The 25,586-nt window shown below is 48.4% G+C and overlaps 1 protein-coding gene across 5 annotated transcripts in view; it reads right to left on the reverse strand.

The window, feature by feature from the left end:
• RPS6KA2 (ribosomal protein S6 kinase A2) overlaps positions 1–25,586 on the reverse strand; it is a 336,387-nt gene that overhangs the window by 134,449 nt on the left and 176,352 nt on the right. For 2 of the 5 annotated variants that reach the window (XM_055433552.2, XM_088840893.1), the window contains exon 1: positions 22,132–22,450. The exons of the other annotated variants lie outside the window; for them this stretch is intronic. In XM_055433552.2, the coding sequence (XP_055289527.1) occupies positions 22,132–22,230 (99 nt within the window). In that variant the 5' untranslated portion in view covers positions 22,231–22,450. Of the gene's footprint in view, positions 1–22,131; positions 22,451–25,586 lie in introns of those variants that run through there. 5 annotated transcript variants of the gene reach the window in all.

The raw sequence follows: 25,586 nt of genomic DNA on the forward strand, positions 1-25,586 counted from the left end.
ATGCTTTCTCTCTAGGCACTTCAAATTGATATGACATTATAGGAACAAACGAACATACAGGCTCTGGTTCTAACTGTGACAGGGCTGTGGGGGTAGCTGTTTTAGACAGAAATGCACTCAGGAACACCCATACATTTTCCCCATTATGTATTCAGCTGCGCTGTTTCAGAGGTGACATAAAAATAAAAATAGCATACACATTTTATTGAAAATAGCAAACTCAAAGATTGCTTTCTGTGGTAATAAGGACTGAAATGAAAATATAAGATCAATGCTTGAGATATAAAGGTTGTATCTTGCCCAAAACATGACAACCCAAATAAAAAACCTTTTTTGACTTTGCAGGCTGATTTGAATTTAGCCTTAGGCGCAAAATCACCACCTGTTATCAGATTAGTGGCCTCTGGGTCCTGATTCCCTACTGCATGTTCAAAACCTCGGTGAGCGTTCAGTTCACTTCAGTTCAGTGGCTCAGTAGTGTCCAACTCTCCGCGATCCCATGAATCACAGCACACCAGGCCTCCCTGTCCATCACCAACTCCCAGAGTTCACTCAAACTCATGTCCACAGAGTTGGTGATGCCATCCAGCCATCTCATTCTCTGTCATCCCCTTCTCCTCTCACCCCCAACCTTTCCCAGCATCAGAGTCTTTTCCAGTGAGTCAACTCGTTGCATGAGGTGGCCAAAGTATTGCAGTTTCAGCTTTAGCATCAGTCCTTCCAATGAACACCCAGGATTGATCTCCTTTAGAATGGACTGGTTGGATCTCCTTGCAGTCCAAGGGACTCTCAAGAGTCTTCTCCAGCACCACAGTTCAAAAGCATCAATTCTTCGGCGATCAGCTTTCTTCACAGTCCAACTCTCACATCCATACATGACCACGGGAAAAACCATAGCCTTGACTAGACGGACCTTGGTTGGCAAAATAATGTCTCTGCTTTTTAATATACTATCAAGGCTGGTCATAACTTTCCTTCCAAGAAGTAAGCGTCTTTTAATTTCATGGCTGCAATCAGCAGCAAAAACCAGTGCAAGGCTACCTCATGAAAGGGAGCGTGGGGGACTCCACACGTGAGATTCTTCAGTCCTTTCTGTCAGAGCTACAGCCCCGAGGTATGGTTTCAGCAATTCCTGCCCATGAGAAAATAAGATGGTGGACTCGACAGAAGATTGTTTAAATAGATTAGATTTCAACCAACTGTACCCTATTTATATTGGGACCCACAGATCCGAGTGCTTGTAGGAAGTTAAAATGGATTCCTTTGAAACACGCCTACCTGTTCCCAGTGGGAAAACCCCCTGCCTTCTTGGCTCTATTACATGAGAAAAGTGAGTGACCCTGGGACTTCAACTCTGCAGAGACATATCGCAGACACACCCCACCTGGGAATCTGGGTGTCCAAGCAGGGTTGGAAAGAGTCTTCAGAGTGACCTCAAGTCATGGTAGGATGGCAGGGAGGACACAGAAGTCACCACATTTGTGCCACAAATGATACCATCAAGAACATGAAAAGACAACCGAGAAAATGGGGGAAAACACCTGCAAATAAGATATCTGGTAGGTGGCTTGTACTCGGAACATATAAATACTCTCACAACTCAATAATTGAAAAAATCACATAATATTTTAAAAAAACAACAAATGACCTAAATAGGGATTTCTCTGAGGAAGATATGGCCAATAAACACATGTAAGGTGTCCAGTACCACTAGTCAGGAAACGCAGCCCAAAGCACAGTGAGACAGACATGACTTCACACCCTGTAGGATGGTTTCACACCCTCCTGGATGGCTCTGGAACAGCAGCAAATCTCACTGAGAAATCGCACCCCTCAGTCTCTGCTGGTGGGAATGTAAAATCTGCAGCCACTTTGGAAAACAGTCTGGAAGTTTCTCAAAAACTTAAACATAGTGTTACCATGTGACCCAGCAATTTCAGTCCTAGGTATCTACCCAAGAGAAATGAAAACACAGCCACACAAAACCCTGTTCACAAAGGTTCACGGCAGCATTAGTCACAATAGTCAAAAAGTGGAGACCACCTACACCAAAGCCTTTGACCGTGTGGCTCACAACAAACTGGAAAAATTCTTCAAGAGGTGGGAATACAAGACCACCTGACCTGCCTCCTGAGAAATCTGTATGCAAGACAATAAGCAATAATCAGAACCAGACATGGAACAACAGACTGGTTCCAAATTGGAAAAGGAGTACATCAAGGCTGTATATTGTCACCCGGCTTACTTAACTTATATGCAGAGTACATCATGAGAAACACTGGGCTGGATGAAGCACAAGCTGGAATCAAGATTGCCGGGAGAAATATCAATAACCTCAGATATGCAGATGACACCACCCTTATGGCAGAAAGTGAAGAAGAACTAAAAAGCCTCTTGATGAAAGTGAAAGAGGAGAGTGAAAAAGCTGGCTTAAAGCTCAACATACAGAAAACTAAGATCATGGCATCTGTCCCATCACTTCATGGCAAATAGATGGAGAAACAGTGGAAACAGTGGCAGACTTCATTTTGGGGGGCTCCAAAATCACTGCAGATGGTGACTGTAGCCATGAAATTAAAAGAAGTTTGCTCCTTGGAAGAAACGTTATGACCAACCTAGAAAGCATATTAAAAAGCAGAGTAATTAATTTGCTGACAAAGGTCCATCTAGTCAAAGCTATGGTTTTTCCAGTGGTCATGTATGGATGTGAGGGTTGGACCATAGAGAAAGCTGAGCCTGAAAGAATTGATGCTTTTGAACTGTGGTGCTGGAGAAGACTCTTGAGAGTCCCTTGGACTAACTGCAAGGAGATCCAACCAGTCCATCCTAAAGGAAATCAGTCCTGAATATTTATTGGAAGGACTGATGCTGAAGCTGAAGCTCCAATACTTTGGCCAACTGATGGAAAGAACTAATGCCTTGGAAAAGACCCTGATGCTGGGAAAGATGGAAGGCAGGAGGAGAAGGGGATGACAGAGGATGAGATGGTTGGATGGCATCACCAACTTGATGGACACAAGTTTTAGCAAGCTGTGGGAGTTGGTGGTGGACAGGGAAGCCTGGCGTGCTGCGGTCCATGGAGTCGCAAACAATCAGACACGACTGAGCGATTGAACTGAACTGAACCAAGAGACCACCTAAATGTCTGTCAGCTGATTCATGGATAATAATATGTGCTATGTCCATGCAATAGAGTATCTGGTGATTAAGAGAAATATCTGCTACAACACAGATGAACATGAACACATTATGATAAATGAATGAAGGCAGTCATAAAGCATCTTGTATTCTGTGACTCCATTTATAAAAAATGTGCAGAACAGACCAATCTATAATGACTAAAAGCGATTACCCATTAACTCAGGCTGTTGGTATATTCCGCTCTGTGAATATACTAAAAACCCTGGCACTCACTGTATTCTGTGAGGGGGTGAACTGAATGGTACATGAACTAGATCTCATAAAACTTTGAAAAAACAGGAAAAAAAGTCACAGTATTCAAGGGAACTCAGGACAAAACAGCTACTCACACAGGTGATTCAAAGAATTTTCTTGGTGCTTTTCATGAAAATGGAATTTAAAGAACGAAGCAGCATACAAGCTTCTCATGTGTCTGATTTTAATTCTGTGTCAGTTCTCAAGGAAATTTTGGAATTTTTCAGACACCCCTCCGCCCCACCCCCCAAAGACACTAGCAGAATATATGACAGACAATCGCCCAGGATATTTGCTTCCTGACAATGTAAGAGAATTTAGGATGGGCATTTAACACCTATTGGAAATGAAGTTTCTGGGGGTATAAACAATTCTCCCTTAGCAAAGCCATAAAGCAACCACACACGACTTAGACGTTGGATAACTTTAACTGCACTGCTAACAAGTATCCCTATACCCGTGTAACCTGAACTGAATTCAGTACTACAAAAACAGAAAAACATTTGGCTCAGCATCTTCACATCTAATTTAACAATCCATCGGTATATGGAAGAAAAAAATACCTGTAGATTTTAGTTACAGACTTCAGGATTATTTCTGTCTGTGAGGGAAACAAAATCTGAGTCACTTTTGAGTCTTGGGAAAACTATAACATTTTGGCTACTGTTTGGGCCTACAAGGCATATGAAGGCAATCTCCCTGGATATGGCACAGATAGACGTGACTCTGCAGAGCATGGTCACGGTGTCTAGTGACTTCTCCCCGCGAGTGGTACAGAAAGCTCCCAACTCTCTTTCCAGCCCTGTTCCAGGAGCAGAGACTTTCTCAGTCTTGGCGGCTCTGGGCTGCAGGTGCTTACTCTGTATCTTCCACAGTAGATACACAGTTGGACACAGAGTCATGTTTATTCCCAGAGCCAAACAACCAGGAAGCTAAGGATATGGTTTAAAAATAGAACTCTGATGAGAGAGGAAAATGAACTAACCGTGAATAACTAAACAATTTAAGATCTGAGATTTACTCTGAAGCATAAGTTCCAGAATATATACCGATGGTAGGGTCAGCCCAAATTCAACCTGGTCTCTGCTGACATCTGGAGAGGGAAGACAGGAGCGGGGTTTGTCAACTTACCTGGAACATTAACCTGTGGATAAAGATAACGAAGCTGTCAGTCTTTTTTCTAGAGTGATTTGGCTTTCAAACTGGGGTTCTCTAGGATCCTGGGGTCCTGCGATCTGGCCACAGACCCACAGAGGACAGGAAGGCCACAGGGAGACCCTCCCATTCCCTCGCAAGCAAACTGGCTCTTCTACAAACTCTGTTTCACATGCTTCAGCTCTGCATGAGATGCTTGCAATAGGGTGCCTGTGTAATAGACACACGGACAAACCTTGATTTGAGTTTACTTCCAGGGTTACTGTAGATTGAATGAAGCATAGGCTGGAATCGGCACTGCCGGGAGAAATATCAGTGACGTCAGACACAGAGCACACACCCTCACGGCAGACAGCGGAGAGGAACCCAAAGGCCTCAGACACAGAGGACACACCCTCACGGCAGACAGCGAAGAGGAACTAAAGAGCCTCTTGGTGAGAGTCAAACAGTGGAAACAGTGGCAGACTTTATTTTGGGGGGCTCCAAAATCTCTGCAGATGGTGACCGCAGCCATGAAATTAAAAGACGCTTGCTTCTTGGAAGAAAAGCTATGACCAACCTAGATAGCATATTAAAAACCAGAGACATTACTTTGCCGACAAAGGTCCATCTAGTCAAAGCAATAGTTTTTTTCAGTAGTCAGGTATGGATGTGAGAGGTGAACTATAAACAAAGCTGAGCCCCGAAAAATTGATGCTTTTGAACTGCAGTGCTGGAGAAGGCTCTTTAGAGTCCCTTGGACCGCAAGGAGGTCAAACCAGTCAATCCTAAAGGAAATCAGCCCTGAATATTCATTGGAAGGACTGATGCTGAAGCTGAAGCCCCAATACTGTGGCCACCTGATGCGAAGAACTGACTCACTGGAAAAGACCCTGATGCTGGGGAAGATTGAGGGCAGGAGGAGAAGGGGACAACAGAGGATGAGATAGTTGGATGGCATCACTGACTCGATGGACATGAATTTAAGCAAGCTCTAGGAATTGCTGATGGACAGAGAAGCTTGGTGTTCTGTAGTCCATGGGGTTGCAAAGAGTTGGACATGACTGAGTGACTGAACAGAACTGATAGACAGGACCCGTTAGATTAAATGACTCCATCATTTTTCTATGATACAATATTGCTATAGCTATGGTGCTGAACCACAAGGTTGGATTTTTATATTGAACTAGAAATATGAAAACGTTGTAAAGTATATTCTGAATTATCAAAAGCTTAATTTTATTTAGAAAAGCTTTAGTGTCAAGTATATTTTATTAATTGGGGGCTTCCCTGATGGCTCAGCAGGTAAAGAATCCTCCTGCCATACAGGAGACACAGGTGACATGGATCCGATCCCTGGGTTGAGAATGTCACTGGAGGAGGGCATGGCAACCCACTCCGGTATTCTTGCCTGAAAAATCCCATGGACAAAGGAGCCTGGCGGGCTACAGTTCATGGGGTCACAAAGAGTTGGACACGACTGAGTGACTGAGTACAGCAGCATATTTTATTAATCTGTACTTATTTGGAAATGGGGAATTAACAAACTGGAATATTCACGTAATCAGAAAATATCTGTCGGCCCTATTTCAAGATAAAGGACATTTATTAGCTTTGAATCACTCACTCTTCTTATTCTTGTTTTCTTGTTTTCAATTTATTTCTGGACTGCCATCTCCTCTTTATACCTTTTGCAATTTATTTCAGCACAATATATTTTGCTACCAAGCAGCTTTCTAGAGGGGCTTCCCAGGTGGCTCAGTGGGTAAAGAATCTGCCTGTAATGCAAGAAACGAAGGCAGACGCGAGTTAGATCCCTGGGTCAAGAAGATCCCCTGAGAAGGGAATGACAACCCACTCCAGTATTCTTGCCTGGAGAATCCCATGGACAGACGAGCCTGATGGGCTACAGTCCATGGGGTCACACAGAGTCGGACACGACTGACGTGGCTGAGCATATATGCCCGAGCTTGCTAGAGACAGAAATACTTACTGGTAAATATACATGAAAAAGTATTCTGAAATGACTCTGGGAACATGAAGGCATTTACTACAGAGTGTGGTTTATTATTTGATAAGTGTATGAAAGCAAGTCATTTTTCTCCAATTAAGCATGACATCACCACGGAAGTCAATGCAAAAAGCTCTCTCTTCCCCGTGAATGAAAAGATAATCAAACCAATACAGACAGCAGTGGCAGAACAAGGGCTAGAAAACTAACGTGAATTTCCTGAGTTCTGCCCATCACCTATAAACAAAAATCAAGGACACAGTCTAAAGGAATGAACTCATGACGGCTGAAGCAGATGAAATCCGAGGCAATCACATTACATGACCCGTGAGGCCAAACACTTAGAAATGTTCTGAGTACAAAGTCTGTGGATACTTCCAGGGTAGAAACGGCTGCTTGCTCAGGAGTCTTATCAGGTATAGCATAGGTTTGTAATGTTTTGCTTTATGTAACAAATTCCTTCTAGTAATTTATCAAAATACAATCACTACAGTCAACAGGCACTGCTGGCAAAAATTTGGGCGCAAAAGTATATGAAAGTAACGCAAAGAAAACAACGTTACAATGTTTTCACAAAATTTATTCTACAAAATGAATATATGTATATTCATTTTTATATAGAATTATAATGCTGGATTATAACTTTATGAAGTAGGACGCTAAGTACAATAAATAAGATAGTCTTTCTACAATCAATACCCACTGCTATCTTGTTTTGAAACCTTATATGTTTAAATTATTATACATAGTCTAGATTTTAGACTGGAGACTGTTATGAGAAATAAAAGTAGACACAAAAGGAACAAAAAGATTCTTAGACTCACTGAACACACTGAAGGAATGACTGCAAACATAATATATTTCAGTTTTTCGCACCAAGAACTGTATTCAATATCCTGTGATAAACCATAATGGAAAAAAATATGAAAAAGAATGTATACATATATATATGTACAATCGAATCACTTTGCTGAACAGTAGAAATCAACAACATTGTTAATCAACTATACTTCAATAAATAAACCTTTAAAAATGCATCAAGGTTTTAAATAAATAAAAAAATAATTTCCTCAATTTACCATCTCAGTTAAACTGGAAAACCTGAACAAAAAGTTTGTACTATGTTTTGAAACATAAATTTAAAGGTATTATTATATTTTCCAAATAATATACATTATCCTATTAAGAGATGTCATTAATAGCCTACCAAGACATGTCCCTGTTCTTTACAAGTAGCCATTTGGCAGAATTCTGTCAACATTTGCAAAACTGTTGGACACACTGCATATGTCCCTTCATCCAAATGGATGAACAACCACAGGAGCGTCAGCCGGATCCAGCCGCTCCCCGCTTCAGAGCTGCCGATAGGCTGGAACTGCCCCTGGGACCTCTCAGCCTCACCTGCGCTTGCCAGCATCCTTCGGCTCTCGCCAGAAGCTTTGCCTCTGTGACACGCAACGTGAGCGGGAAGGGACCGTGAGATGGAGGAGACGTCCCTCTTGTGTGATTATAAAAACCAACAGCATTGTGTTCAACGGGATGACCAGCCCTCGGGGTCTGAAACCCTGGACCTGGGCGGGGGCTTGGCCCCCCGAGCTCTCGGGCACCCCAGGAGGGGACTGGGGAGCGCCCACATGCTCATTCCTCCCCCACTGGCCTTAAGGGAACACCTAGGTGCACCAGGCACTCTAAACACAATGCACACCTTGTAAGCAAACCCCTGTGATTTCTGCAGACAGAAAACATCTTCAGGAAAGCATCTCCCTGGCCCGTGGGAACAGAACAGAACAATCTGGTCTAAACATGTTATTTAAGATCTAGTATACATCATAGTAGTTAAAGGCACAAGCTTTGGAGGCAAACAGAACCAAGTTAGACTCTTGATTTCCTACTTATAATCAGCATGACCTCATTCAAGCTTTTTAACACAGATTCTTCATCTATGAAAAGGATATAAGTATATTTATTTTAGGATTCTAGTAAAGAGTTAATTAGATATAAGTATGTCAGGTTTTACTTGCTTAAAAAAAGAAAACCAAATCAAACTGGCTTAAACAATAAAAGAAAATGGTTGGATCACATAACCAAAACGTTCTAAGGTAGTAAGGACTTCAGGCGTGGGCTGATCAAGGTTCCAACCTCAATTCTCTATGGCTCTGAGCGCTGGTTCCTCTGTAGAATGGGTAACCTCCTGCTCTCAGAAAGCTGCCAGGCTCCACGCCTCCTTGTTCCTCCAGAGCCAACGAACAAAGGTCCCAAGTTACAACCCATTTTGACTGTCTTGGACCACATGCTCAACTCTGAGCTAATCACAATGGCCAGGAAAACACCACATGTGGTGTGTGCACGCACACACACACACAGTTAAAACACACGCACATATAAACTTAAATATTTATAGAGATCCGATCATTTTAATCTCCAGATGGCCAAAGTGAATATTTCACAGTAGTCTATGCTAAGAAAGGAAACTTGTGTTGTTTAGTTTTCAAAGAGTTCAGCCCCCTTCACCTTAAAACTTATAAAATGCAAGAAAGACCTGCTGGCTGGAAAAATAATAGTCACTTCAACCCTGGTTTTGTTTCTATTTTTTCCTCCCAGATGGAGAAGCTCTGGGAGTGAGACCACCCGTCACTTTCAGTGACAGACGTGTGTCTGGAAATATGAAATGCACTTGAAGGGTAAAGTCGTGTCCGACTCTTTGCGACCCCGTGGACTGTAGCCTACCAGGCTTCTCTGTCCATGGGATTCTCCAGGCAAGAATACTGGAGTGGATTACCACTTCCTTCTCCAGGGGATCTTCCCAACCCAGGGATCGAACCTGGGTCTACCGCATTGGAGGCAGACGCTTTAACCTCTGAGCCACCAGGGAAGCATTGAAGGGTAACTACAGATAACCATATCTTTCAAACACAAAGGTGAGCTGCTGATGCTGACATAATACTGCAGAAGAGTGAAATTCATAGATTATGTTGGTTACCAAGAATTCAGGGAAGCAAAACAAATCCTTGTGGGCTCCTCACAAGCATTTCCACTGTCGTGTGAATGACAATACACTTGTTCAGTCCCTAAGTCGTGTCAGACTCTGTATGACCCCATGGACTGCAGCCCACCAGGCTCCTCTGTCCATGGGATTCCCAAGGCAAGAATACTGGAGAGGGTTACCATGCCCTCCTCGAAGGGATCTTACCGACCCAGGGATCAAACCCGGTTTCCGGCATTGCAGGCAGATTTTTTCCTGTCTGAGCCACCAGGGAAGTCCTACATTTCCATAATGCTTTAAAGAGTTTCCAAAATGCATCAGACCCCACCAGTGGTCAGGGATGTCCCCCTGGGCTGGGGGAAAGGTGCGGGCTGAGATGAGCCCAGGGATCAGGACCAGGTACAGGAGGGCTGGGGGCCTCAAGTGGTGGTCTTTCAACAGCAGTGCAGGCATGAGCTCCACGGACTACAAGCCCAGGCGTGGGGCTGGGATGGGGAGTGCCCAGCCAACCCGGCCGGCCACTGTGCCCCTAAGAAAGGTGCCCGAGGTCACAGCACAGAGGGATTCCTTCACAGAACCAGGCTGCTCCTGAGATGCGGAGGAAGAGGAAGGCACCCCGCTTGTCCTGAGCCAGACAGCGGACTTGTAGGCTCTGACATGGAATGATGTATCACAACCACACTAGGAGTTCAAAAGCCTTCAAACGGGACTAGAAATTGCTTTAAGAGATCACAGAAGCCACCTCCCTGGAATTAAACCTATTCCTCAGTAAGTACTGGCTTTTAAAATAAAAGCCCATTTGACTTTCATCGTTTTAGTTTTTAAAAATTGCTAGCGTTAAAATACTTTGAAATTTCTCAATTTGCTTTTAAAATGTTGATAGTTTCTCAACCCTTTTAAGATTACTGCTTTAAGGAATTTTAAGTGATGACAGCGTTCGGCTTTTCCATACTTTTTACTGCAGATGACGCTCTACCAGCTGCACTGCGAATGCAGATTTGACGCTCCGCCTGTGGGAGATTCTGAAACGCCAAGCAGCAGACCAACAGCGCGTACACAGGACCTGCAGCAGGAGGACCGGCAGTTCGGGTCCTCCTCAAGCAGATGTGTGGTTTTCCATGTTTTCTTAGTGGTTTTAATCCTCCCCACATTATTAGTCTCAGGTCATGGCCATTTTTTCCTACATTTAAACCCTCTGAACCCAAGTCCTACAGATCATTACTAGGCACGTGGTAAATGTTTGGTTAATACCTGAGACTGGTTTGTTGTTTCTTGTTTTATTGCTAAGTCTGACTCTTGCAACCCCATAGACTGTGGCCCACCAGGCTCCTCAGTCCATGGGATTCTCTAGGCAAGAATACTGGAGTGGGCAGCCATTCCCTTCTCCAGGGGAATCTTCCCAACCCAGGGATCGAACCGGCATCTCCTGCATATTCAGGAGGATTCTTTACTACTAATCGATCCACTGAGGAGGCCCAATACCTAAGAGAGACGTTCCAAAAAGACCCCCACGTACTTCACACACGTCGCGGGAGATGCGGGCCACAGAGAACACGTGCGCGGGCCACAGCAGGACAGCGGTCCTGACGGCCACTCGTGGCTGGTCCCGGACACAGAGCCCCCATAGCAGAGCCCCATGAGTCCCGGATGAGACACACGTGGGTTCAAGGTTTTATGCAAATTCACACGCAGCCGGGAGGCCCAGAGCTCACACAGAGCCGGGCCCACCTGGAACGCCATCAGAGGGGATAGGGGGGTGTCCTCCCTACCAGCCAAGGGAGCACCATGTCCCCAGGCCTCGCCTGACTGTGCAGGATTGGCGGTGGTCCCGTGAGCTTTCTCGAAACCCAGAACTCCGCAGGAATGGGGGGCAGAGCCCAAACAACAGGGAGGGGCTCTGCTCATGGCCTGTCCATCCAGCACCCTCCTCTTGAGATGGGGCGTGGCTCTGAGCAGGGACCACCCCTGCAGACTGGGACTTGGGCAGTGCGCTCCTTGCCACCCTCGGTCACATGGCAATGACTCCTTTCCCTGGTTCCCACAGGTCGTCCCCGTCCAAACGCAAGCTCTCCAGGACCAGAGTCCTTGGAAGAAAGTGCTGGCCCTGAATCTGAGCCACAGGTCAGCTTCCCTGAGGGAGGCCGGGCATGGGCGGGGGGTGGGGGGGGTGGGGGGGGTGGGCGCGGCCTGAGTGGCAGACGTCACGGGAGGGGAGGACTGCAGGGAGGATCGACCGCAGATGGAGCAGGCTGAGGGCGGGGCGGGGAGGAGGGACGTGGATCCCAGAGCAGGTGAGCGGCCTCTGCTGAGCTCCCGGACTCCCGAGACGCTCTGGGCAAGTGTCCGTCAGCCCTACTGAGTACACGCCCCATGGGGTGGGGTGCTGTCAAATGTACCCCTCCTCCGCCTCCCCCACGCCTGGGCACAGTCACAGCGACTACAGCTGGTCCGTTTTCACAAGTCACTGTCACTTTCTTACGTTCCACGGTCGTGAACGGCAAGGTCGAGTCAAAGGAAACAGCGATGCGCTGACAGAGCCCTACGGCGGGGGTCTGAGTGCCCAGCCGAGTGCACGCCCTCCCTCCGCAGACCGGCGTCAGCACAGCCCACCAGGCTCAACGTCTTTGTTCACACCTCTGTTGGAGTGAATTCTGCAGTCTTGAGTGCCTCACACATCCAAATGTCTTTGCTGAAATCTAGAAATACAAAAGTCACGCCCAGCCTCTCGCTGTTTCTCCTGGTTCTCTGGGATGAAAGCAGGTAGCAAGCATCGCTCCCTTATTCCGGCAGCCCACCTGCCCTCTTCTCTGAGCTGGGTACAAACTAAAGCAGAATGCCAGAAGCCGAGATGTTCTAAAAATGTGTTCTTTTCTGCTTTTTTTTTTTTTTCCTTCACTTAATCTTCAAAGTCAGCCAAACAGAGCAGCAAGTCTTACCGCAACAGTATCTCCCGCGTTTTGCTCCTTGGCACACTGGCCGTGAGGAGGCTCGCCTGCCCGCGCCACCTGCCCCCCTACTCCCCCTCCCTCCTGGGCAAGCTGTCCACGCACCCCAGTGCGTGTTCTACTCACTGCTCAGAATAAGAAGCTTTCTACATTTTCCATCCTTAGAAAGAGATCACCCACACTATCCTTTGGATGTAAAACATATCTCTGAAACTTAAGGTATCTAATCTTCGCTGTAGAAACATTGCAACTATCCTGGGCCTAAAGTGTTAAAACTGAGCCCTGACCGAGCAATCTGCTCAACGGTCACAAGCACATTTCCACCACAACTACTCCAAAAGGAAGTCTTTCAAAGTAAAATTCCTCCATCCCTGTTCCTTAAAGATTCAACCGCACATTTCAACAACCACATGTTTTAATAACTGCATTTTAACAAGTAAAAGCTGCCTCGGGGCGGACAGCGTGGCCAGGTGTCCCGACACAGAGAATGTCACGGCTCACGCTGACTGCGGACACCCTGGCCAACAAATCCTCCTCGGACGTGTGGGTTTTCCTTCGCCAAGCAGCATGTGGGATCTCAAGTTCCCGCTCCAGGGATCGAACCCGAGTCGCCTGCAGTGGAAGCAGGGAGTCTTATCCACTGGCCCACGGGGAAGTCCTCTGATCTGTGTCTTTGAATCTCCCTAATTCAATCCAGGAGGGCAGAAGAACCAAAAGAAAAAGCAGTTCTGGTCCCTGAGAGGTCAGACCATTTCCACTGGCTCCTGAGCCCCGCGCTAGCGGGCCGATGCCAGGAACGGCGGGAACCTCTCTGTTCCGCCAGAGCGGCTACTTCCCTGAATTACGTTTCAAATGACAGCGACGGGCCAAGCGTGTTGCTGCCAGCAGCCTTGCGGCAGCTCAGCCCAAGGAAGCGGGCTTCCCGGGGACAGGGCTGACTGGGAGCCGCGAGTCCTCAGAAGGGCAGGGAGGAGCGGCTGGCTCAGGAGGACGGCGTCTCCTCCCCACAACGACACGCAGACCCCCTTCCAGACAGGGTCCATCACAGCCAGCTGTGGGCAACGCCGCAGAGCCCAAGGGCAGGCTCTTCACTCACCGGGCACATCCAACCTGCCGGGCATTCAATAACCGGAGAGCAGACTCGCCACCAGTGCGGCCGATGGCGTGCGGGAGAGGGACATGCCCGGGCCAGCAAGACCCAGCACAGCCAGTGGGGGGAGCAGGGGACCTCTGGTAGGGGAGGGGGTCGGGGCGAGGGGATGGCACCCCTGCCTGGCTCTCTGTCACCCCTGCCACCCTCTCCTGTCCCTGAAGGGCACAGGAGCCGACTCCTGGGGCTCTCAGGGTAGGGCAGCCTGCAGACCCTTGGAGTGAAAGTGAAGGTCGCTCAGTCGTGTCCACTCTTTGTGACCCCAGGGACTATACAGTCCATGGAATTCTCCAGGCCAGAACACTGGAGTGGGTAGTTTATCCCTCCTCCAGTGGATCTTCCCAATCCTGGAATCGAACCAGGGGTCTCCTGCATTACAGGCAGATTCCTTACCAACTGAGCTATCAGGGCAGCCTTGCTGCTGCTGCTAAGTCGCTTCAGTCGTGTCCAACTCTGTGCGACCCCATAGACGGCAGCCCACCTGGCTCCCCTGTCCCTGGGATTCTCCAGGCAAGAATAGTGGAGTGGGTTGCCATAGCTGGCAAACCAAAGCTTGTAGAGAAGATCGGGTGCTGAGTGTGTGCTGGATGGAATAGGTCAGGGCTGTCTGATCAGTGGTGTTCCTGGGACCCCCTTTAAGGGATATCAAGGCACACAAGCAGATTTCTAACAATAACAGGTACTGCTCAAGAAAAATTATCCTGGCACTTGCTAAAGACAATGAGGAAGACTTTATTCAAGGGACCACTGCCGTGGGTTTGCAGCAGGGGACCGAGATGGAGCTCCCGTTACATAAGTGGCGGGGGGGGGGTGATCTGCAGCCCAGGGGCAGGTGGGCGGCTGGTGGGGACAGGGCAATTCTTCGTAAACTGAGCTGAAGGCGGGTCAGGGTTGTCACACCTCGCCTGGGGAGCGTGGGGATGAGGAGCTGGACCACATGCCAAGGGTGGTCAAACACTGAGGCTGGCCGGGGGTCCTCTCTAAATTGACACAGCAGGATTCTTGCTGAAACCGGGCACAGTGGGCCCACCAAGGACGACACAGAAGCCCAAGGTCCGGCCACTGGGAAAGAAGGGCTGGGAGAGCCGGGCTCAAGTCTGAAGGGGGAGAGCTCTGTCGGCGCGTATCTCATGGTTCCAAACGCTGCCTCTTGCCCGCCTGGGGATCAGCCACAGTGATCAGACTGTGAGAAACAGCCTCACAGCCTCCGCAGTCACCTCTACCCCCGGGGTGCAGGCTCCTGGGGTTTAATTACACCTGCACCACCATGACAGCTCCTTAGCTAACTCACGGGCAGGGAAGGCTTCCTATACCGCTGCAAGTCAGACACGATGAACAATATTTTACACTGAATATATCTGAGCCGCTTGCTTGATTAAATCATACTGTAGCTTTATAGACTATCTGCTGGTAGTTCCTACTTGAGTTTAATTTACTAGCTTTCACCAGCGAAAATACATCAGCTGACACGTGATGCTGCTGGGGGAAAAATACAACAGAACCCAGCGTCATTGGAAATAATAGCGGTGCATTCTAGAGAATGCTTTTAGCTACACTGGCTTGCTTACTTAACACACACGGAAGAGTGGACCAAAGATGAACAGCCTTTCTGGCTAAACTACTGGTTCCCAGCTGGACTCACATAGAACACGCTCACCCCCAATCTCCCCACATCTGAAAGGGCACTGCCCACTGGAGCCCCGTAGGGACTAATCCACACCTGGGCTCTTGCATGAACATCACTCTTTATCTCCTGCTCCAGCCTCTGTCTCAGAGTCCCAGCACCTCCTACCCACTTATTAATTTGCCTCATCTAAGAAACTGTCCAACTGACATGCAAGAAGCCGCATGCAATCCTGGGTAATCACCAAAGCAGTTGATGTGGACAGATGTGCCGTTTTTTACTTAGTGTGTTTTATTTCATTCCTGCACTTCTAAATGCATGAAAAATATACAGAAATAGTCTTGGCGAGGGCTTCCCCAGTAGCTCAGATGGTAAAGCATCCACTTGCAATGCAGGAGACCCAGCTCGATCCCTGGGTCAGGAAGATTTCCCTGGAGGAGGAAATGGCAACCCACTCCAGTATCCTTGCCTGGAAAATCCCATGGACAGAGGAGCCTGGTGGGCTACAGTCCATGGGGTCGCAAAGAGGCGGGCACAGCTGAGTGACTAACACACAAGTCTTGGCTACATCAGGGTGGTGGAGGATGCTCAGTGAATAGGTCAAAGAGGTGAAAGAAAAAGGTGTGAGTCTACAAAACAGACTCACAGACACACAGACTTGTGGTTGCCAAGAGGGCGGAGAGCGGGTAGGGATGGATGGGAGTTTAGGATTAGCCACGCAAACTGTTAAATACAGGATGGATAAGCAACAAGGTCCGACTGTAAAGCACGGGGACTTGTATTTAATATCCTGAGACAAACCACAATGGAAAAGAATATGAAAATGAATGTGTGTGTGTATATATATATATATATATATATATGTATAGCTGAATCACTCTGCTGTACAGTAGAAATTAACACAACACTGTAAGACAACTATTATTGTTGTTTCGTTGCTGAGTCATGTCCGACTCTTCTGTGACCCCGTGGACTGTAGCCCTGCAGGCTCCTTTGTCCATGGGACTTTCCAGGCAAGAATACTGGAGTGGGTGGCCATTTCCTTCTCCAGAGGAGCTTCCTGCCCCAGGGATCGAACCCTCATCTCCTGTTTGGCAGGCAAATTCTTTACTACTGAGCCACGGGGAAACTTCAAGCCAACTTTACTTCAATCAAATGTTTTTTTTAAAGGGGTGAAATCTCAATATTTTTAGTTGTCTTTTCACATATTTTTGAATAAGAAACAATACTTTGGGGGTGTTTTCCTGGATGTAAGGAAAGAAAGTGCATAATGAAATTGCAAAGATAAGCCGACCACAAATAAGGAATTAAGTCTAGTGTCTTCAAAATGGAACAAAGCATAAATAAGTAAAACAATAAGCAAATTAAGTATTCACTAAGATGGACTTCCCCAGTGGCTCAGCAGTTAAGGAATCTGCCTGCAATGCAGGAGACCCAGGAGACACAGGTTCGATCCCTGGGTGGGGGGAAGGTCCTCTGGAGAAGGAAATGGCATTCCACTTCAGTATTCTTGTCTCGAAAATCCCATCAAAAGAGGAGCCTGGGAAGTTACCATCCACAGGGTCCCATGACACGACAAGGCACACGCTGAGGCTGAAAATGGACTATTTCTGTGGCCTCCACTGACCTGTTGCTGCTGCTGTCCAGAAGTCCAATAAAATAAGGATTAACATAGAATTTCTTTGGGTGCATTTACTGAAACGACCTGAAAATTACTTTAATTACAAATGGTTTTCCTGGAAACCTCCCAATATCAAGAAGCGCTTACCAATCAAGGATCAAGAATAAGTTTGAATGCTTCAAACTTTCCAGGAAGTTTTCTTCTCTTTTCCCCAGAATGGAGCCAACATTGCTGTATTTGCTAACAGTCTCTTAACTTTTACTTTATGAGGAAACAGGTTTCCTTTGAAAAGGGTAATAAAATGTTTTCATATGTGCACATAATGATTGATTATCTGTGAGCGTTGGAAATGGGAACAAATTGACAATTGATATAATTAGACCACTGAACTCCAAAGGTGCCAGTGATTGCACAGGACTTACACCCTACACAGCAGTTTCCATATATGTCTTTCTTTGCCTCTCTCACCAGAAGTTAAATTCACTGAGGGCAGGGATCAGATGTTTTATCTCTCAACTGCTTAGCACAGGGCACATGGTATGTGCTCAAAACTCTGAACTGTAGATAATTGAGCAAATAAATAAGTGAATGAAACTCTTCTCCACTCCAGAGTTTACCACTATCAATACCCCAGGGAGTGCGTGTGTGCATGCTAAGTCACTTCAGTCGTGTCCAACTCTGTGGGACCCTACGGACTGCAGCCCGCCAGGCTCCTCTGTCCATGGGATTCTCCAGGCAAGAATACTGGAGTGGGTTGCCATGGCCTCCTCCAGGGGATCTTCCGACCCAGGGATCACACTTGCCTCTCTGACGTCTCCTGCTTTGGCAGGCGGGTTCTTTACCGCTAGCGCCACTTGCGCAGCCCCACCCCAGGCAGAGGACCTGCCTTTTGTCCTTCTCATTCATCCCCAACTGTCTGTCAGTAAAAAGGTCAAAATCAGGTGAAATGACAATGAGAACCAAATTCCTGGCTTTGCTAACCCCAAGCCCCTAAATGAACCGACCTTGAATACGGATCCATTTAGCAAACTGGTAGATAAATCTTACCCTGAACAAACAATATCCCTTTTCATTAATCAAAGCCCAGTATTTCTCTAGAACGTTTCCTGGCCAACCTCTCTGAACCTGACCAAGCCCTGAACCATGCTCTGGAGTCTGCACACACTTGGGAGGTTTTCTGGGGTACTGAGGGGTGCTGGGCAGGCTTCCTTCCCCAAGATCTGCTAGGTCAGCGTGGCGATGGCAGGGTGGTTTCTGATCTAGAATCCGCCTGAGCTCTGGGTGCCTCGGCTTCCGGACCCGCGCTGTAATGCATTCCTGGACCCCAGGTGGCAGGCAAGATAAGGACGGGACAGCGGCGTCGGGGCCAGATGGCGGGAGCTCCATCTCAGCCAGTGGCGCTGCCATCCGATGAATCAGGCTGGAGCACAGTCTGCGAGAGCTGATCTCTGCCTTTCCTTCCCCAGGGCGCTCAGGACGGGCGTCGCAACAATTAATCAGTTACCAGACTGGGACACAGCACAAGCCATGGGGTCTGCAGGCTTCAGAGGAGACGGCGGGGGGCGGGGCTGTGCCATCTCAGGTTCAGACAGAACCGGTAGACGTTGAACAATATGAAAAACATCAATAAACCTGGAAAATACTTTATCAATACCCATAGCTAACAATGATTGATTACTGATTTTATCTTCCAGTGTCCATGTTGAACCTTCACATATACAAGCTCGGAATCATCATATAAAGCCCGTGAGGTAGGAGTCACAATCATCCCCATTTCACAGAGGAGAAAAACGAGGCTGAGAGAGTTGAAGGAACTGCCCTGCTATGAGAGGTAAAACTGAGACTCTCATTTCAGTGGCTCTACTGCAAAGCCCACCAAGAACTTCCCAACTTCCAGAAAAGGCTCTCTAGCATAATTTTAGGTTATGGAGCACATTCCAAAAATATCCCCTAGAGTAGCTTTCCTTTTAAAAATTAAAATAGCCTTCATCTCTGCATCTTCTAATCCATGGTAAACTCCGAAAAACCATACAACCTGAAATGGCTACATTAATAAGACGGCACATGCTCTCATAGTAAGAACTTCCTGTCAAACATGTTAGAAGCATAAGCAAGTCATTTTGCTTCCTTGGGCCCCATTTTCTCAACTATAACATGGACAGTTAGATGAGGCAATAGTTACACCTTCTAGAAGTGCTATGGTTCTTAGGCAATGCTGCCAATGGCCTGAGATCAGAGCTTTCTTGGGGGTGAGGGTCCGGTAGATGCTGAGCCCTGACGCCCTTCTAGGGTATGCACATAGAAATAGATTCAAGATATCCAAGTTCCATTTAGAAGCCCCCCAAATCATCCCTGCCAGTCAATGATTTAGTCAATTCAGCTGGCACAATGCTTGACACGCTATAAAAACATTTAAGCTGCAGTTTACAAACTGATTCCAAATCTTATATTAAGCAACCTGGCTTCTCGGTTTGTTCAAGTTTACCAAATGCTGAGTTCTAAACCTAAAGTCAAGTCAAATGTAAAAGCAAATATGAAACCCCAAGTCTCTCCCTAGGAGTCTTTTTGATAAAGATGATACTGTTTCAGTCTCCAAATATAACTACTGCTCCTTTCCTGTTACTATCACTACATGCTGAGTTTAAACAAAGCAAAATTTTTGGTCTCTGTGTCTACTTTAAAATATAAATTTCACTGAAAGAATTAAAATATAAGTTTCTTTTTACAAAATGAGCTATCATTTTCATTAGTCCAAACAGAGGAAATACACATCCGTGTTAAGTACTTTACACGTCCTGTTTCTCAGCCTCCAATAATTCACAAACCTCCTTCCTGAATTTCACGTTTCTTGGTCTCTGGTCTGTAACTGAATGAATGGTGGTGGTGGTTTAGTCACTAAGTCGTGTCGTCCGACTCTTGCGACCCCGTGGACTGTAGCCCACCAGGCTCCCCTGTCCATGGGATTCTCCAGGCAAGAATACTGGAGCGGGTTGCCATTTCCTTCTCCAGGGGATCTTCCCGACCCAGGAATCGACCCCAGGTCTCCTGCATTGCAGGCAGATTCTTTACCGACTGAGCTACTGAATAGACAGGATTCTTTGGGGACGCTGGAAGGTAGCCGGGCAGGAATATGAGATTTCCTGGACTGAAGCACAGGTCAGCACTCAATAGATGCCCCACCAGGTGGAAGCACCATGAGGCCAGGACTGCTCCGTCCTAGGTATTTTGGATCTACAATGCCCAGAACAGGGCTGTGCACGCACACAGCAGGATCTCAGTTAACACTTGCAGAATGATTTGGTTAAGTTTTCAGTAGGATTCTCAGATTCTGCTCTCAGGATTTTTTTTGCCTAGCAGTAGAATGAGGATACTAACACATCTCTACCTGGATTTTCACAGGGATCAACTACGAGCAGCTGCTGAGAGCGTCTGCAGAGACCGTAGCACTGAATCAGCGCTGGGCATCTTCATCAGCACTTCTGTCCACCTCCGGTCAGGGCACCTGGGTCACACGAACTGCTCTCTGATCACGTGCCGACAGACTACGTTTCTTCCTCACCCACTTGATCTTCTGCACATCTGATGGTTTGTTTATAGTTCTATCTTGTACACAGGAGTTTTATTTCCACACTGAAGCAGCATCGCTCCTCTGTCCCCACTCCCCACTTGGCTCCTATTGCATTCTTTTTTGAGGCACTTCCACAGCCCGGAACACCAGTGGTAAATGTATCGTGCCCACAGGATTCCTGACATCCAGGAGGCCAGTGTTCATACTCCTTTTCCTAAACAACACCGGAGTTCACTGCCTCCCCTTAACAAGGACACGAATGGAGGGAGACAAAAAGCTGTATAATAAACTTGGCATTTAGGTATGGAGGTAAATACTCTTCTGAGTTTCTATTCTTGTTCACTTTGGTGTTTTTTAAATGCCTGACATCCAGGAAGATGACTTAGCCCAATGAACTTATGCTTCATCTGTCAGCATGAGGTTTAAAGGAAGCCCTCCTTTATTGAATTATTGAATTAATAGTTGTATTTGAAAGATATGTTTTATCCTCAGAAACCAGTTACAAAGATCCTACCTAGTCCTTAAAATTCTGATTTAGTGATTTCATAACAGAAACTTCTGAAACAAGTCCTTCTCTGTTGCTTTCATGTCTACTCCTGAGCTTTGCTTAAAGATCTCTTGTTACAGAACCCATGCCTGTATCTAATATCATGGCAGCCAGGACAAAGAAACCCAAGATGAAAAATGTGACATTGTTCGCACTGATGTGACTTCATTAGAAGCAAACACATCAAAACCTCCATAGGTGCCAGCCTCGTGGCAAAGGCAAGGACAATGTCAAAAGAAATGTCTAGGTTGTGTCCACTAACTCCACCCCCCCAAAAAAAAACCCCTCATAATGTCTCTTTTTTTTTCACTTAAACATGCTTCACAGTTTGGTCATCTATAGATTCAACCATGTAGTTTGGACAGTGGAATGCAGAGAATAAGATGTGATTGTTGAAATGCAAAACACATTAGAGAACCGTGCGCAGACCACTTGGAAACCCAAAGATGACAAGATGCAGGACCGGAGAAAAGGGTCCTCTGGGTTTCAGAATGAATCCACATCACACCCAGAGGCACAGGGCTATTGCATCAGGCACTTTACTACGGAGCACCATTTGAGACTAGTCTAGGTGGATTGTGGTGCTGCCCTAAAAAAAAAAATCCCCTTTTGTCAATTTTGCACTGATTTCAAATACACGAACAATCTACACAGCATGGTAGTATCTGTGTGGCTTTGGGTCTCTGTAAAATAAACCCGATCAACACCAGCCGAGGGTGGGGCTCGCGAGGCTGTGTACTTGGGACTTCTGAGGTGCCACACCGAGCGGCACAGGTGAAATCCTCTCCACCCAGAGCACCCTGTGGGCACCCAGGGTGACTACCCCAAATCCTGCACAGAGCGTGGGACAAAACTGGTTAGAGATTCAACGCGGGCAGAGCTTAGTTCCCGCTGAGGATCCGAAGACCCGTCCAAGGGTTTACTAAGTCCCGACAATAACGATCGGTTTTAGGAAGGTCGGAGAGGCTCTCAACTTTAGCTCCCTGACACGGGTCGCAGTGTGACCGTGCATCTGACAATCGGAAGGGCTCGCGACGGCCCCAAGACCCGCAGCCTCCTCCAGGGCGCGGCGCGGACCGGGGTAGCCGCGCGCTCAGAGGCGAGGGCATTTACCTCGAGTCGGCTAAGACTGGAGCTCTTGGAGCGCGACTTCTTGCGCAGGTACACGGAGAAGAACCTGCGCACCGTGAACTTCTTCATGCTCAGCTCCATCGCCCGGCGCCCAGCCGCGAGGAGCCGCAGGGCCGGAGGACGCGCATCCCCGGCGCATCCCAGGAGCGCGGGGTCAGGTCCGCTCGCGGGCGCGAGCGGCCGGGGAGCCCGGCACGGCGGCCATCGGCGCGGGGCGCGGGCGGCGGGCACAAAGGGCAGGCCGAGCCGGCCACAGCGGCCGGGGGCCCCGCGCTCCCGCCTCCTCCTCCTCCTCCTCCTGGTCCAGCCTGCGAGGACCAGCCCCGGGCAGCCCCGCCCCTCCGAGCCCCGCCCATGGCCACTACCGCCAATCAGCGCCCGCCGCTCCGCCCGGCCTCCGCCACTACGACCAATCAGAGTCTGCCGCCCCGGGCTCTCCCCTCCCCCCTCCTCCTGGTCCAGCCTAGGAGGACCTGCCCCGGGCAGCCCGTCCCCTGAGCCCCGCCCACAGCCACTACCGCCAATCAGAGCCCGCGGCCACGCCCGGCCCTCCGTCACTGCGGCCAATCAGAACCTGTCGTCCCGAGATCTCCCCTCCCCCCCTCCGCCTTCTCCTCCTGGTCCAGCCTGCGAGGGGCAGCTCCGCCCCCCGGAGCCCCGCCCACAGCCACTACCACCAATCAGCACCTGCCGCCCCGCGCTACTACGGCCAATCAGTCTGCAGCCCCGGGCTCTCCCCTCCTCCTCCTCCTCCTCCTCTCCCCTCAGGGCAGCTCCTCCCTGCCCCGCCCCCCACCACTACCACCAATCAGAGCCCGCCGCCACGCCCGGCCACGCCCACCTTATCGTTCCCCGACTGCCACCAATCAGCGCCCAGCGCCCCACTGCCCCAGGCTCTCGCTTCTTCTCCCCGCCCCCTCCTTCCGCGTACGCGCTCTCTGTGGCTCCGCCCCCACCGCCCCTTCCGCCAATCAGCGCCCTCGGCGGCGCATCCCTACTGAGCCGGCGGAGGGGACCGCAGCGCCGCGCGGGCGAGCCGCGCGGCTGCTCGGCAGAGACTGTTGCTGCCTCTCTCTCTCTCTGGTTGGCCTGCTGGGCTGTTTTCCTAGCTTGGGGTGTCATTATGTTTTCTTTCCTTAAAGCATCCATATAAGGACTTGGCCCTCCTGCGTTTCTGTGCAGAACAAAACTTTGCTGATTAGCAAACACTTCTAGAAAACGGAACAAAACGGGGTGGAGGGTGCACCAGGAGCCTGCACACGTGAGCTCTACACCGCTCTTCACCCCGTGGCCCCAGCGGCCCTCCCCTTGAGCGCGTCCCCGCAGCCCGGGCGCCCGACCTGGGGGTCCGCCAGTCTTTGCCCGGTGATGAGTGGACCCCAGCGCAGCCCAGGGCGGCCGCAGCCAGCTGGGGAAGCCTCCGCGGCTGTGTTTGGAGAACAAAGACATACATCCGTTCTCCATGACCTCCGACTGCATATATAGAAAATTACCCAAACGGAAGATTTATCGGGTGTCCTGAGTGTCCTGAGTCAGGGCCCTCAGAAACCAGCTGCTGGCGTAGGGCTGCAGGGGATTTGCCTTAAAGGGGAACACAGTTTCCCGACCCCCCACCAGAAATGCTCATCAGAGGGCTGGAGGCAGGTCCAGATTTGTGACCTTTGGACTTTGTGCAGCCTTTTCTGTTTTCCTTTTATGCATTGTCCACGTATTTTTGTTTAAAACACAGACCAGACAATCTCATTAACAAACTACCACCACTCCCTGAAAAGTCCAGAAGTATCTGTGCACGAGGTGCTGTGTGACAAGTACTGCTTTGCCAGGCAGATTGTGAAAAATCTACCTGTCATATGATCCCCTTGCTTAATCAAAGGCTGCATTAATACTGGTGTCAGGCAATCTTTGCTACAGCGAGTAAACAGCGGAGGCTCCCAGAAAAGAACTGGTAAGTTCAGGTGCATCTGGATCATCAGGTGAGGTCCGACAGTCTCTCTGGGGGTTAACGGGGGTATAAGCACAGTCAGTTTAGCATCAGGATGCTGGCGCTGCCATTTCCTTGCTGAATGAGCCTGAGCACACTTGCATGTTCTGTGTTCCCACTGTGCATCTCTAAGATGAAAATAGGCCCCGAATCGGGTCCTGCTTCCAGCAAGGATTCTGCTTGGGGGCCATTATCCCTACTCTGCAGAGGAGCTTCCTACCACCCTGTGTCTCCCGCCAGCACCACTCAGGCGTCCCACCTCTAAGCAAACAAAGACAGGCCAGGGCTGTGCCATGTGGCTGCTCTGGCAAAGAGAGCACTTGCTGGACAGCAGACAGGCTGGTCACCGGCTCCAGGAATGCGGAACGGGCCGGCTGTGGGTAGATGATATGCTGGTCAGTCGCAGGATCACGGCTTGCCAGCGATGCTAGCTCAAGGGCACCTGTGCAAGACAAACACCTTGGGGCAGGTCCAGATCAAGGCTTGTGTTTCACCAACAAGAGCACTTGACCTGTTGTAACAAGACAGGAAAGACATTGTCTATGGGACGTTCAGGATCCCCCATGTTCGAATGCTACAAAATGGCTCTATTGAACTTGGACATCTCAAAAGAAAAATTAAAGTAGCTTTTATATTTCAACTGAGGAATTTATCTCATTGCTAGAACAAGTCTGTTTGCTTTTGTCCTGGTAAAACAGATATATCAAAATCTCTAGCAATCATTTTCCACCACTGTGTGTGCTAATGCAACCAAACCCTCCAGATCAGCAAATCTTGGGTAGGTATCAGGGCCCACTTTAACCTGACTCCAAACAATCCCTAGCAAATATTGGGAAAGAAAAAGTGAGCTTAATAAAGTCTGGTGCCCAGATGATAGAGTGGAGAGGCTTGGAGAGAAGACCAAGAACTCAGAGACCCCTGATTATCCTGAGTTTCTTCCTGTTTTAAGCACGATCCATCTGGGACTGAATTCAATGGCTACTGCTGCTTCTTAGAGAGGACCGGACTGGTCGGTGTGCATTCAAGTGGGTTGAACACAGGATTACAGAGCTCCTCTGAGTACCTGGCCCTGTGCTTGGCATGCGGGAACACAATGTGATTACAACATGGCCCCTGACCTCCAGAAGTTCACAGCTGTGTATTAGAGAAGGAAAGTGAATAGACAAATCTGATGGAGGTTTCACATAATATGGAAAAAACATGTAAAAAAATGCTCCGTGAACAGAGATGAACAAAGAGTCAACCCTAACTGGAGAAGCCGAGGGGGAGGGTGCTTTGGGGTGAACTCTGGGGACGAGGAGATGTGTTCTGTGCAGACAGAGGAGGTGGTGTCCCAGGCTGTGGAAGAACACGGTTATTGGGAACTTGGAACAAATAAAATCTCATGATTGATTAATGAAAACTAAAGTTTGTACCAAGTCCCAAAAACACAGAAGGCAAAGGATTTGAGAATCCC

Source organism: Moschus berezovskii, chromosome 10 (genome assembly GCF_049115385.1).
Source record: "Moschus berezovskii isolate FMDL1 chromosome 10, NW_MosBer_1.0, whole genome shotgun sequence".
Classification (NCBI taxonomy): domain Eukaryota; kingdom Metazoa; phylum Chordata; class Mammalia; order Artiodactyla; family Moschidae; genus Moschus; species Moschus berezovskii.